At 43.5% G+C, this 13,625-nt stretch overlaps 1 protein-coding gene across 1 annotated transcript; it reads left to right on the forward strand.

The window, feature by feature from the left end:
• Positions 1 to 757: 757 nt before the first annotated feature.
• ATP5MC3 (ATP synthase membrane subunit c locus 3) lies at positions 758 to 5,522 on the forward strand. The gene is made up of 5 exons (XM_050969083.1): positions 758 to 853; positions 931 to 1,031; positions 2,337 to 2,414; positions 2,757 to 2,950; positions 5,270 to 5,522. Exons 2-5 carry the CDS (start codon positions 993 to 995, stop codon positions 5,382 to 5,384), a joined length of 426 nt encoding a protein of 141 aa, XP_050825040.1. The 5' UTR covers positions 758 to 853; positions 931 to 992; the 3' UTR covers positions 5,385 to 5,522.
• The last annotated feature ends 8,103 nt before the right edge of the window (positions 5,523 to 13,625 follow it).

Here is a 13,625-nt window from a genome sequence, read left to right on the forward strand (position 1 = left end):
CTTAATTTCATTGTGCACCCAAGGGTGCCCTTGGGCAAGAAAAAACCTGCCCTTCCCTTCTAAAAAGTAAAGGGGGAGATGTAGGGATTGATCCTGGCTGGCAAACCACCAGATAGTTAATCCCTGCAACCCCCCGTTACCCCCCCGATCTTAACATGCCTGAGTAGAATGAAAAACATAGCACGTCACGCTTGCTAGCAGCGGGTGAGAAGCAGGGAGATAAGGAGGATCCTCCGCCAGTAAGAAACAAGTAAACAAGGCTGTGAATTATGCTGACAATGTAACCAGAATGAATAAAAGGGCTGCCACGCCTGCTAACGGGGCGCCCTCCTTGAGCAAACAAGCTGTCTGTGTCTGGTTCCTTCCCGCAGCACTGCTGTGACTCGTGAAAGCAGCGGAAACAAAGCTGGTGCCACTGGAAATGATTTCTCAAACGAAGTACCAGGGGCCTAGCGCCCAGCAGCCCAGGCTCGGCAGCAGAGAGAGACTGTAGGCTCTTCCGGGCAGGGACCAGCTCCCACTGCGGCTGTGGCGCCTGGCCCTCAGGCCCGGCTCCTCCAAGGGATTTCGCTGCCGAAAGGCCCTGGCGCCACGCAAGGAAGGCGAGCGCGGGAAGAAAACGTGACTCGGGGCAGGCCGCGCGTGGCGGACACTTCCCCGCGGGAGGGCGGAGCCGAGCAATGCTGCGCTCGCTGCGGCTCCGTCCCGCCCCTGCGGCGGGACCAATAAAGTTGCTACAAAGTGACCTTGGGCTCCAGCGTTTCCTCCCTCTCTCCCCCCCACATCCGGGCGCTCCTCGCCCCCGCCGCGCCTGCGCCCCATTCAGTCCGCTCGACCTCTGCCGCTGCAGCGAGTAAGTGGGGAGAGCCGGGGATCGCCGCCCCATCTGCCCCCCCACCCCGAGCCTAACCGCTCTTGCTCTCTTCGCAGAGAGGCGGATTCCAGCGCCGAGGAGGCCCCGGGGACACAGCGCCAGCCCGAAGCCCTCTGCCATGTTCGCCTGCGTGAAGCTCGCCTCCTCCCCGGCCCTGGTGAGTGCCGCCGGCTGCGCTGGGTAGCCGCCGCCCGGCTCGGGGCGGCCCTGGATGCCCGCGCGACCCGCTGCTGGCTTCAAGTCCGAGCTCCGGGACGGGGGGGGTCGCAGCAGCTCCTCCGCGGGCTGCGGGCCGGTCCCACCCCACAGGGCTTCCCCAGTGCCCTGTCGGAGAGGGGGATCGCGGTGCAACCAGTGAGCTGCTCCTGCTGCCGGGGCCTGGCTCCCCCAGCCCCTTGCTGTAGGGCAAGTCCCCGCTCCTTCTCTGCAGCCTGGGGCCCGCGGTGACTAGCGCGGAGAGAGGCGGTCCCCCCGCCCCGAGAGCCAGGCGCTGCTCGTGAGGCCTAGCGCCCGCTCAGCCCCTTGCTGGAGGTCAAATTCCAGCTGCCGCTTCCGCTGTGCGGGAGCCAGACTCCCCGCCCCAGCCGGGGATCCCTCGGCACAGCCGGCGGCCTCTCCGCTATGCCGCGGACACGGGCCGGGTACGAGTCAGCCTGACCTTAGAGCGCTGGGAGCCCAAGGACACCAGCAGGCCGCACTGGAGAGAGGGTTCGTTCATTCATTCATTCCTCGCTTGCTCGATTTAATTCTGGGTGGTGTCTCTCAAAACTTACCAGTGCCTTCGTAAGAGTAGCTTAGGGGGTTTTAATGTATTATAGTGGATTTTTATTATGACTGCAAAACTCAAGTTTCTACTTTATTTTTCTTAGCTCTAAAATATGAGCATAGTTACCCTTTTAAAATGAGATCTGAATTATTCTGCAGCCCTCTGTATTTCACTGTTCAGCTTTAGGATGATGCTCACAAATGAGCAAGTCAGAAGCACTTGTTTTAATGATATAAACAAATGGCTAGCAACTTGAGTAGTGTGGGGTTACAAATGTTCAGTATCTTGCTTTCATTTCAGTTTCTAAATGTGGGGTTATCTCACCCTTTGTTTGTATTGCTGTTAGATATATCACACTTAACATTATTTGCTCTCAATATTACAGTGTTGTTGTTTAGCAATGGCTCCAAATAATGGATTAGCATGAACCTAAGTACTTGACATAAAAGAACCCATCACAGAAAAGGGGGCTGTGAGTTAGGGAATCAGATGATAAATGTAAGCTTTCTTCTTGCCTTGCTTTGATGTTGCTAGATATGTCAATGTCTGCACATCAGCAATGTCCATTGCCTTGACCTTAAGAAGAAAGACTTAGTGAAGAGTGAAGTCCTTAATCTTACACAAATCACTATTAAAAGTCAGTGCAGTTATATAGAAATATGTTTATGGTCAAATGTGTCACTTTTTCTCTTACAGATCCGTGCAGGATCAAGAGTCTTGTACAGACCAATTTCCGCATCAGTGTTGTCTAGGCCAGAGGTCAGGACTGGAGAGGTACCTTATAAACTAAACTCTGTAGCTTCCTAAACTTTCTGGTGAACCCAAGTGTTCTCATCCCATTTTTCAAATATACTTTACTAACTAAAATATTGACTGTATGACAGATCAGTAAAAGGTCATCTAATACATTTTCTCCCATCAAAGCTACAGTCCATTATGTTTGGCAATTAACATACAGAAGTCTGAACTTCTAGTCACAGGCTCTAGTAAACTCTATAACCACTCTGGCTTACTGTATTTGTAATAGAAGAACTACAGAATAACCCGAAACTTCAAAATAGCTATAAAAGATCTGTTTGAGTCTGTATTTAAATGCTTTTCGTGTTTATTTTTCAGGGCAGCTCAACACTTAATGGAGCCCAGAATGCTATCTTCCAAGTAGCACTTAGAGAGTTCCAGACCAGTGCTGTCAGCAGGGACATTGACACTGCTGCCAAATTTATTGGTGCTGGTGCTGCCACAGTAGGAGTGGCTGGTTCTGGTGCTGGTATCGGAACTGTCTTTGGTAGTCTAATCATTGGTTATGCCAGGTAATCCTTTTTTTAATATATATATCACTTAAATTGCATGCAAACACACATTTAATGATAAACTTAAAGATATATATTGGTAGCAAAGTCTTGATAAACTTCCACTAAAACAGTCAGTGTGTAGAATTTAAATAATGCTCCTAGAATAATCCTTCTAACACAGGGGTGAGCAAACTTTTTGGCTTTAGGGCCACATTGGGTTTTGTAAATTGTATGGAGGGCTGGTTAGGGGAGGGGGTCGTGGCCTGGCTCCCACCTCCTATCTGTGCCCCTGGACTCCTGCCCTATCCACCCCCCCGTTCCATGATGGGGGGGGGGCAGGACCCCTGCCCCATACAACCCCCACCCCACTCTCCCGGGACCCCTGCCCCATTCAACCCCCTATTTTCCCCTCAACCACCGTGACCCCTATCCACACGCCGTCCCCTGACCACTGAACTCCCCTGCCCTCTGTCCAACCCTCCCCCCGTGCCCCCCCTGCTTCCTGCCCCCTTACTGCGCTTCCTGGAGCACCGGTGGCTGGCAGCGCTACAGCTACGCCACCTGGCTGGCTGCCACCACTGCACAGCACAGAGCACCGGTCAGGCCAGGCTCTGCAGCTGTACTGCCCCAGGAGCTCACAGCCCCGCCAGCAGTGCAGTGAGCTGAGGCTGCATGGGAGGGGGGACAGCAGGGGAGGGACCAGGGGCTAGCCTCCTGGGCCAGGAGCTCAGGGGCCAGGAAGGATGTTCCCACGGGCCGTAGTTTGCCCACCTCTGTTCTAACATGTTAACCTCTTGGAATATTAGGTAATGGCACACCAGGCCCAAGTGCTGAATTTCTAAGATTACAGATTTCAGTATATGCAAATCTTACGTGACTTCTCAGGGCAAACCAACTACAGCTAAATCAGTGTTTCATGTTTAGTTCTTCAGTATTAGCTTCAACTCTGAGACTCCAAAACCTAACCTAGACTGAATATAACTTGAAAACATTTTGTAGGAGACAATCCTACATAAATGGAGGGACAAACTGCATGGTGGATGCTAATATTTAACTTGAGATCCTGTGCCTCTTTTAACCCAATTATCAGGATTGGTCTTGAGAAGTAAAATTCTTGCTACAGCCCTGTAATCAATCTTTTACTTAATGTTCTACTAAATGCAGTTTTATAAAATCACTGCAGTAACTACTTCCATGGCAACCAACTAATATCAGACAAGTGATTCCACTGTTGGAGCTTGAGAAGGGGAAACTACTTTAAAGAGGGAGAGATCTTAGTTCCCTGTGTTCATAATTTTGTTTCCCCTATTTCATTTGTTTAATTCCCATACAGTAGTATCTCAAATCTTACTACTGAGGAGACAGCAACTAGCACAGTCATGAAATGACTTGTTGTAGAGTTCCTGCTTTCTCCTCTCCCCCCCCCCCAAACAAAAATAATTAAACACCTTAACTTGTTTCCATTTATGAACTCTCTTCCGAAGTGTTAGCTTGGCACTAAAAGCCTGGTTTTATTTCCCATTCAGGAAACAAAAATATGCTTCTAACCAAACTAGTTACTTTATCTTTTGAAACAACCAAAAAAAAAAAAAAGACTTTCAAACTGATATTTGTGCTGTTCTTGGTTTTGGTGGTGTTTTTTTTGTGGGGGCAGGGGTGGGTGGAAGAGGGCAGGGAGGCCAATGTTGCAAGGTACTAGTTCATAATTATTCTATTCTCTTCCTTCCTTCCACACTTCCTCAAGGATACTCAGTTGCAGTTTTGTAACACTAAGGGGGCTGACAAACCATCTAAGGCAGAAATCGTTGAGAAGTATAGGTTATCTGTAAGCTGCCTGAATATTACAAGGGCATTCAGAATAAATCTGGATGTACAACAAACTCAGGCCCCTAGGAATGTTCAGTTGTGTGCATTGCATGCTAGTGGAATTAACCAGAGAAATCTTAGGCTGGTAGGTAACTACTGCATATGAACTCTCTCCATGTTGATATGTCTGTCTACAAAGGCTCTTTTGGTTTTGCACTTGTATAGACAGGGCCTTCATGTTTGTAATCTTGTGCATGTGTAAAATGTCATACCCAAACGTGTATATATTAATATGCAATGTGTACACTTTAAATCTAGTCTTAACTTATTCAGAAGTCACAATTGTACGGTGAACGCTGTTAACATTTGTGTGGGTTTACTGTGTTTTCCCTGCTATAGCAGAGAATCTGTAGCATGAAAGTTAATTTAAAATCCTTAACTGGCTCTGTCAGATGCATCAAACTACATTAGCATAAACTCTTAATTTGTATGTATATAAAAACAATCTTATACCTGCACGTTCTCTTTTAGAAATCCCTCTTTGAAGCAGCAGCTGTTTTCATATGCTATCCTGGGATTCGCCCTGTCTGAAGCTATGGGTCTCTTTTGTCTGATGGTTGCTTTCTTGATCCTGTTTGCAATGTGAAGAGATCTGCTGCTCGTAATGTTAGCGTTAGTAAACTACAAATGTAATTGTATGTATTTTACTGAGGCTCCCAAAATGTTGGTGTCATGGAAACGAACATTATTTCCAAAGTCATTTCATTAAAGATAATAACTTTAACTGTCTGGCTGTGGCCTTCATTTATTACTTTGAACAGTATCTCTTGGTATGACTCTTATGTGGGGGGGAAGGATGTTAGTTAATGTGAAAATAAACTGTAAATGAGGCTTATACTGACCTGCAGTCACCACAGATTTCTCCTGATCCCAGTAAATTCACATGGAGTATAGGACCCTGAAACTAAAACTTAATGGCATTCTGCTTGAAGTTATGAATGCACATTAAGGGCTTTCTCTAGGTAGTCACTGCATATGTCAATTTTAATTTGTAGTTTTTGATGCATTTGTCATTTGCCTTTCTGGTTAAAGACTCCTAAAATAGCCTCTCTCTAAGGCTACTGGTGATCTTCGGTATATGAAATACTAATGGCTTTTGGAATAACTTTCAGAACCACAATTAAACTTTTAGACCTTTCTCCTCTATTAAAACCATTTTGTTTCCTGTTCCCATGTGCTATTCCAATACTGCTGAACTTGATGATGTGTTCCATAGAATCTTTCATCTAAGGATCAAAATCGGGGTAGTCAACAGGCAGATCAGAAACATCTGCAAGTCCAGGTTTGAACAGACCCTGAAATCTCTTTACTTATTTTCTCTGGTGTCTGGAATTTGACTGTACCTTGACCAAGAAATTTGGACCTTGATAAAAAAATAGACTACCCTGATCTAAATGCTCCACAAACTGGTAATCAATCCCATGGATCCAGAAGCATGACCTGTTTCAAACCTCATTGCTCAAAAGTAGTTCTGCAGTCCACTCTCCTGTATACAAATCTTGATCAGTCGTGACCCTGTCTCAGACTCTTTAAATATCAGTTTACAAACTAACTGGGTCAGAGTTGACTATTTGCAGGAAATCTTTAAAATACCAGGGAGTGTTGTTCTGTAGTGATTCTGCTTTAACAGACAATATTAATGGGGCTGATGACCATATGCATTTTTGCATGTCTAAACTACAGTCTGTCTGAATCAGCTTAAGAGATCACTTTCTCAAACTACACACATTCTTGGTGGAGATCAGGACATGCGGTTGAAGTGTGGTGCTAACTTAATGCATATACTGGGCTAGCTAACTTTGATTACTTAAGGGCTACCACCTGCTGTGACATAAAAGTAATTTGAGTGGAAAGTACAGAAAATCCCAAAGAAGCTGGAGGGAGGGGTTTGGGTTTTTTTGGGTAAAGTAGGCATAGCAATGTAATTTGAGCTGGTGTTAAATAAGCTGTACACTAAATCTTGTAGCTGCCTTTTAGACAATTATGTACATAACTCCACATTTTCTAACACAAAACATTACAATAATTCAGTCCTAGCTGCCTTACTAGCACAATTGTAAAAGTTGTTATGATGCTCTAAAAGAAAATTGAAAATTCCAGTCACCCTTCCACAGGGCAGCAATATTAAATAAATGCATAAGACCCTTTACTTCTCACAGAAGGTGTATTAGGTAGCAACAACCTGCTAAAAGCTTAGATGATCACAACTGCTTGTTCTAACCCCCTAGCAAGAAAATCAGCACTAATGTTCATCTTAAACTCTTGGTCCCTGAAACTTCTACCTGTTGCAAGTAATTTAAAATAGAATTTCTTGGAGTTTTGTAACCTTAAAAATGGCAGAGTCCTGTGGCACCTTATAGACTAACAGATGTATTGGAGCATGAGCTTTTGTGGGTGAATACCCACTTCATCGGATGCAAGTGGGTATTCACCCACGAAAGCTCATGCTGCAATATGTCTGTAAGTCTATAAGGTGCCACAGGACTCTTTTTGCCGCTTTTACAGATCCAGACTAACACAGCTACCCCTCTGATACTTGTAACCTTAAGTTTACTTCTAACCAAATATGTTCCATTATTCTCGCTACTTAGTCATCTGTCTTGCTGCTGCAAAACATTTGAACATCGAGCAGGCAGTAGAAAATTCTTTGACATTCAGAAAGACTATTGTTTAAACATATCCCTAATATAAAAGACAAATTGAACATTTGTAAGTTCAGTATTGAAATATTTTTTCACTGTTGATACTCGAGCAAAAAGCTGCTACTGTAACATGTATCTGTTTTTGTATGTGCATGTATGTTCTTCAATATCCTATCTTAAAACCTTTGTTAAGCCTGCAGGCATGGTAGTATTGAGTGTAATTAACTGTTTCAAGTACGCAGTAAATGAGCCTTCCTTACACACCACTTAAAAGGTTAATGTAAGTAGACCTAATCAATCACCTCTCTTCTGCAAGCTGGAAGAGGCTTGGGGAGGGGATACCACACAAGCTTTAGGAATCAACACCAACCTTCCCTCCCACTTGCTTATGGTGATGAGAAAAAGTGCCTGTATGGTGGCCTCTCCCAAGCCTTACATGGTTTGGGGATGGTGGTAGAGGGAGGCTAAAACATTTCTGCAGGCTACTGAGAGCTCTCTGACATAACCCTATGGTGGGAAATAGGAGCTAGCTACTGTCTGAAGCTGCCAACAAGCCAAAATGTAGTTTCTGAAAAATCTTGTGTGGCAACTTTAAAATAAGTCCCATTGTTCTGCTTATTCCTTAGATATTAAACAGAGGAGCTCAATGAACCATCATCTATGTTATTTACCATTTGGACTGTGATAATGCTGGGTTTGTGGGGGGTGCGGGGGAGGCATTGTGGTTAGGAACCCAATATGGTAGGGATTGTACAAACCCATAACAAAACCAGACTTGTCCATTAGAAGAACTGTTGAGATTTTTTGGGATGTCAAATCATGTACCTAACTGATCTCAAATAAATCCAACCTTTCCCATAAAGATAATCTACCATCTTAAGACCTATATTTCATTGTGTTTGATTTATAGAGAGAGGGGGTGCAAAATTCAGGTTATAATGTCAACTTGAGTGCAAATTTAAAGGGACACTTCTCAAGCTGATTTTTTTTTTTAATAGAGTACTCTTGAAAAAAATAGGGCCTTAAGAGGTTGTTTTTAACAAGGGGTTTTCTTCATTATTTGCATTGCAGTAGCTAGTAGCTCTGGTCACAGATTAGGACCTCATTGTGCTAGGCATTTTACACACACACACACACACACACACACACACAAAAACAGTCCTGGCTCTGCTTTTAATATTTAGAAGGGTCTTTTTGTGGGACCCATATGCAACATTACCAAAAATGCTTGCAGACATTCCTCCACCATCATCTACTCTTTTATCTATATATGTGTCTGTTTGTAGCCTCTGCAATTGCAATTTACTGATAAATACTCTTGCAAAGCTCTGAAAATGTGCTGTCAACGAAACAGAATAACTGATTATATAACTGATGAGAGAGAAAAGATGGGGGAAGTAATATCTTTTATTGGCCCAATGTCTGCTAGTGAAAGACAAGTATTTGAGCTTACTCAGAGCTCTTCTTCAAGTCTGGGAAAAGTACTCATAGTGTCAAGTCTACATACAAGGTGGAACAGATTGTTTAGCATATGTAGTTAACACATGTTGTAATAGACCACTCAAGGGAAAGTGGGGAGTTAACACTGCTGCAGTAATAGGACAAAAAAGGAGGGTCAGTGGATTATAGATTGAATTTATGACTCATTAAAACAATGTCTTTACTGTGTCCATGATTTTTAGTCTAAAAGTTGTGAGTTTAAGCTCCCAGGTTTGCATTTTGAAGGTGTTATGCAGATTTCCTTTGAGGATGAGGGCTGAGAGGTCAGATAATTGACTGAAAAAATAATCAAACATTTTATTCTTTAACCTCAGAGGAATTTTAGGTGCTACATAGTATAGTATAGTGCTATAGTATCTACTATAGTTAAATTTTTCAGATGGAAATATGATTTGAGGTGACAATGTCTGACCCATTATGGAGTGCTTACTGCCATTTAATGATCAACAAGCCTTAGACACCGCAATAAGACTGCTAAATGTGAAATATAGATGTGATTTTTGCATTGAATTGAGATATTGCATTAGGTACACCTCTACCCCGATATAATGTGACCCGATACAACATGAATTTGGATATAATGTGGTAAAGCAGTGGTCCGGGGGGGTGGGGCTGTGCACTCCGGTGGATCAAAACAAGTTTGATATAATGCGGTTTCACCTATAATGCGGTAACATTTTTTGGCTCCCAAGGACAGCGTTATATCAAGGTAGAGGTGTATAATTAAAATCAGTGTTTACATTAACTAAAGGAAACAGTTTAAATTTATAGCAGTAAGTTTTTTCTGTATTGTTTAAGGACATAAACATTCTAGTTCAAAGAGCAGACTTCTAAATGAAGATCCTATTGTTTTCCCCATTGCATTTTAGGAATCATAGTCTGAGGAAATTTCATTGCCCTGTTAACTGTATGACTCTCACTAATGTTAATTAGATTCAGGTGTCCAGAAACTTAGTTCTGGTGATAACGCTAACATTTTGTTGTATGCATACTTTGCATTGCAAGTAGCTTTTATTAAATTTAATAAATGTGTAAATCTTGTGGTTGCATTTTAAGGAGCTATAATTCTGATATTATTCAGCACCTCTGTTTAGCAATCAGCAATGTTTAAATTACATAACATTTTCCTGCTTCATTTATAAAGCTTGCCCTACTGTCTTGGATCAACCACAAAGATGCTTTTAGTACTATAGTTGCTGGAATTTTCTAATAAGAATGCAAAATGTTTTAGCTAATATTTTGTATTTTATTTACAGGGACATTGTCAAGTTAAAAATCACTTTTTGAAATTGTAAGTGCTAGTATGTTCAAATATTACCTAAGAATTTAAGAAATTAAAGATTAGAAGAGAACTATATTTTTATAAGCAATTTGTATTTAGCAGGATTTTGTGTGTAGTCATTTTCACTGGTTTTCCACTGTCTAGTCCATTTTCCATATTGCTTGTGGGTTTTTTGTACAGTAACATTAGAGGAAAAAAACATTTTCTGGTAGCATGAGACACAGATTTTGTCTTCACTGCAGTCTAATTTTGAGTTGGACATTACAAAACAGTATAGCATGACCACGCTGCAGAACAGCAGTTGAATACTCGACATATGCAGTCACACACGGCGTCAGTACTGGTGCTGTATTCAATCCTGAAATGCAAAGATTTCTGGGTACATACTCTGAGTTCACTTTCAGAGGACATGGGTATGTGGCAACATGTCTTACCCCTATGGAGATTGTTGGCAGAAATGGTCTAGGCCCACAAAATTGCCAGTACACAAGCTGGTGCTCTGTTACCTCCTTGTGCTTCAAGGAGGTAATCTGCTTGTCTTAACAACTGGGAGTGACAGCTGCTGTTTTTTATTGAAACAATAATTCTTTGGCATGCCTTTGCAGAAGCTGCCACAAAAATAGGGTGGAGGTGGCATTTTGCCTGGGGAAGGCAGGGGCTTGCTGATACAAGCACAAGGCAAAAAGGCCAGCACTATGCAGACAGGGCAGCATGGACCTAGCAAATGCTATCTTTCATGGCAGACATCCCCAGGCACACTAGGCAGACTGCTGCTTCTGGATCAGGGTCACAAGCACAGAGTGGTGGGACTACATTGTGAAACACAGGCCAGCAGAGTCAGGGTCCAGAGCTTTTGTATGAGAAAAGTACATTCATGGAGCTATACAAAGCGCTCACCAGCCCGTCTTCCCCAGGTAAAACATGTTTTGGGCAGTCCAGCCAGCATTACGAAGTTGAAAAGATGTGCAGAACATTAACAGGTGTAAGCAAGAATATAACAGTGCAAAATACTGAAGCAAAGAGCAAAATATACTGAAAATATTGATGTGCACTGTTACATCTAATGGAACTGTACATCTTCAAGATACCAGTTTGTTCCCCTGTGTAGGAATAGGGGCAGAACACCGCAGCTACTGCTGATGGTGTGCAGTGCTATGGCTCATTGACTTGCTCTCTGACTCCCACATCTAGACTTGTACATATGCTGGAAGATATGGTGCGATGGAAGTGAAGTGATGGGACTGGACATGTGGGTTGGGCGGTAGAGCTTGGAATTGACTGGTTCATAATCCCTAACAGTCTCTCAGACATCCCTTTGAAATGCCATGTCTTGCTCCCTCATCTCCCTATCATGGCAAAGACACTGTGTCACCATCTTTTCAGCCAGAGTTCACGTCTCCTCTGTCACTAGGTTCTCCTTTTTTTCATTTTGCAGCCCTCCCTTGGCCGTCCTGCTGCTGAACTCCATTTTGTGATGCTGGTCTTACTGCCTGGAGAGTACCAGCTCTTCTGTTGTTGGGCTCTTAGGCTGTATAGCCGTTAGCTCACAGACAGCAGTCTCTTAGGTGTCCTCTCTTCACTCACTACATCCGAGCCTCTCTTGAAAGTTCTTAACAAACAAACAAAAAGTCTGAGTCTCAACATAGTTTTACATCCTTCCTGTGTAATTTGGAAAAAGAAATTGTAACTTTTATCTCATCCTATTCCATTCACTGCCTTGCTGTGATTGCTAGCTTCTGCCAGATCACAAGCTTGGTTAAAGCACATTCCTAGAAAAAAAAAAAAGGTGAGTACCACAACCTTCCCATTAAGCAAAATTTTCACTGAAATAGGGGAGACTTCTTGAGAGGTGGGTGGGGAGATCAGTCCTGATGAAGCAGCAGCATTGGTGATTATTTCAAGCGTGGTCTAAGCTGCAGTGGTGTTAGGTGATATGGTCCTGTTGGAGATCCCGGTCTGGAAGGGGAGAGCAGATATTCCAGGGCTCGGATTGGAGACCTTCTGATTGTGCAAGGGAAATCGTTCCGTGTCTTGTAGTAGCTGAACTTTAAAATGGCCAGAGGGGATTTGTGAGCTACGGGGGAGGCAAAGGGAGGCCTGCCTTGCACAGGTATAGACCACAGGTATAGTGGAACTCTGACTTTACATTAACAATAATGGTTGTGCCCACATTACCTGGCTGAGATGCTATATCCTCCACTGGTTCTTCCATGAAAGACTCTACTGTGCTCACTGGAGTTTGGTTTACCAAAGAGATCCTGGGATTTGGGACCGAGGTCTTCTCCAGGCTGGCTGTTCACAACCAAGAGGGTGGCTTCTGTGTCTTTACAGACAACCATGTTGCAAGCTTGCACCCATCCTGACGTCACAGATGAGCATAGGCTGAAATGAGAACTGCACACTGGACGATGCTTAGAACACCACCCAGTGCCTCATAAAACGGGCAGCTCTCAAGTGGCATGGGGCTTGGAACTGTTATTCTTGGCCCTCCAACCTTGAGCCCATTCATCTTCTCCCTGCTCTATTGTCCGGTCCAGTTGATCCCATGATTGGCCAACAGTTTTGGGGCTATGGCATCTTACAGGTGGGCAGTTCTCACTCCAGGCCAAAGGTCAACCAAGGTTTTAGTATCATCCTTTGGCCAGGTGGCAGTATGCCTGGCAAGCATTTTTCTCACTGCTGTGTTGGAGACCAGAGATGACAAAAGTTGAAGGTACTTCTAACAGTGTAGGTCCAAAGATGCTGAGTAGAATTATAGGAAGGTAGCCAACTTCCAGGTCAGTGACAGAGCACAGGTAGATGGTAAGACAGAGCATGGGATTAGGTGCTCTGAGGACTTCTGGAAACGGATTGGTGGACCATTATTGATTGTTGTGACTGGTCATAGCTGCACATTTTCACTGCAGACATTTAAAGTTAGCAAAAAGGAGCAAGCTAACATGTGGCTTAGCCCAAACCAAAAAATATTGCCAAAACCGTATGGCAAGATTATGATATAACTGGAGGGTGATGGTGTCTGACTATGGAGTGTGTTAACAAGAAAACTTGTGATTCACAACAAGTTAATTCTCTAGAGAACACAAAGCCCAGGTTACACTGTGGAGCATGACCACTACCTTTTGGCCAACAAGTGAAAAAACTTGGAGCAATGCTGAGTGATCACATCATACATTTAATGACTAAAGCTTAGCTGTCACAGCCAGTCAAGAAAGCATGGAATATATAAATGAAAGAATTTTAAAGTTTTTCTCGTTATAATTCAGGAAATCTCCTTGCCTTTGAATAATTAAGATTAATATGAGGATTAGGCCTGCACATGAAGGAATGTAAAGCCTTATCTGAATTTTCTTAAGGTATAATGAAGTTACTACTTAATTTGGTACTGTAGATCCCCACCAGTTTT

The sequence above is a fragment of the Gopherus flavomarginatus genome, chromosome 10, assembly GCF_025201925.1.
Source record: "Gopherus flavomarginatus isolate rGopFla2 chromosome 10, rGopFla2.mat.asm, whole genome shotgun sequence".
In the NCBI taxonomy this organism is placed as follows: Eukaryota; Metazoa; Chordata; order Testudines; family Testudinidae; genus Gopherus; species Gopherus flavomarginatus.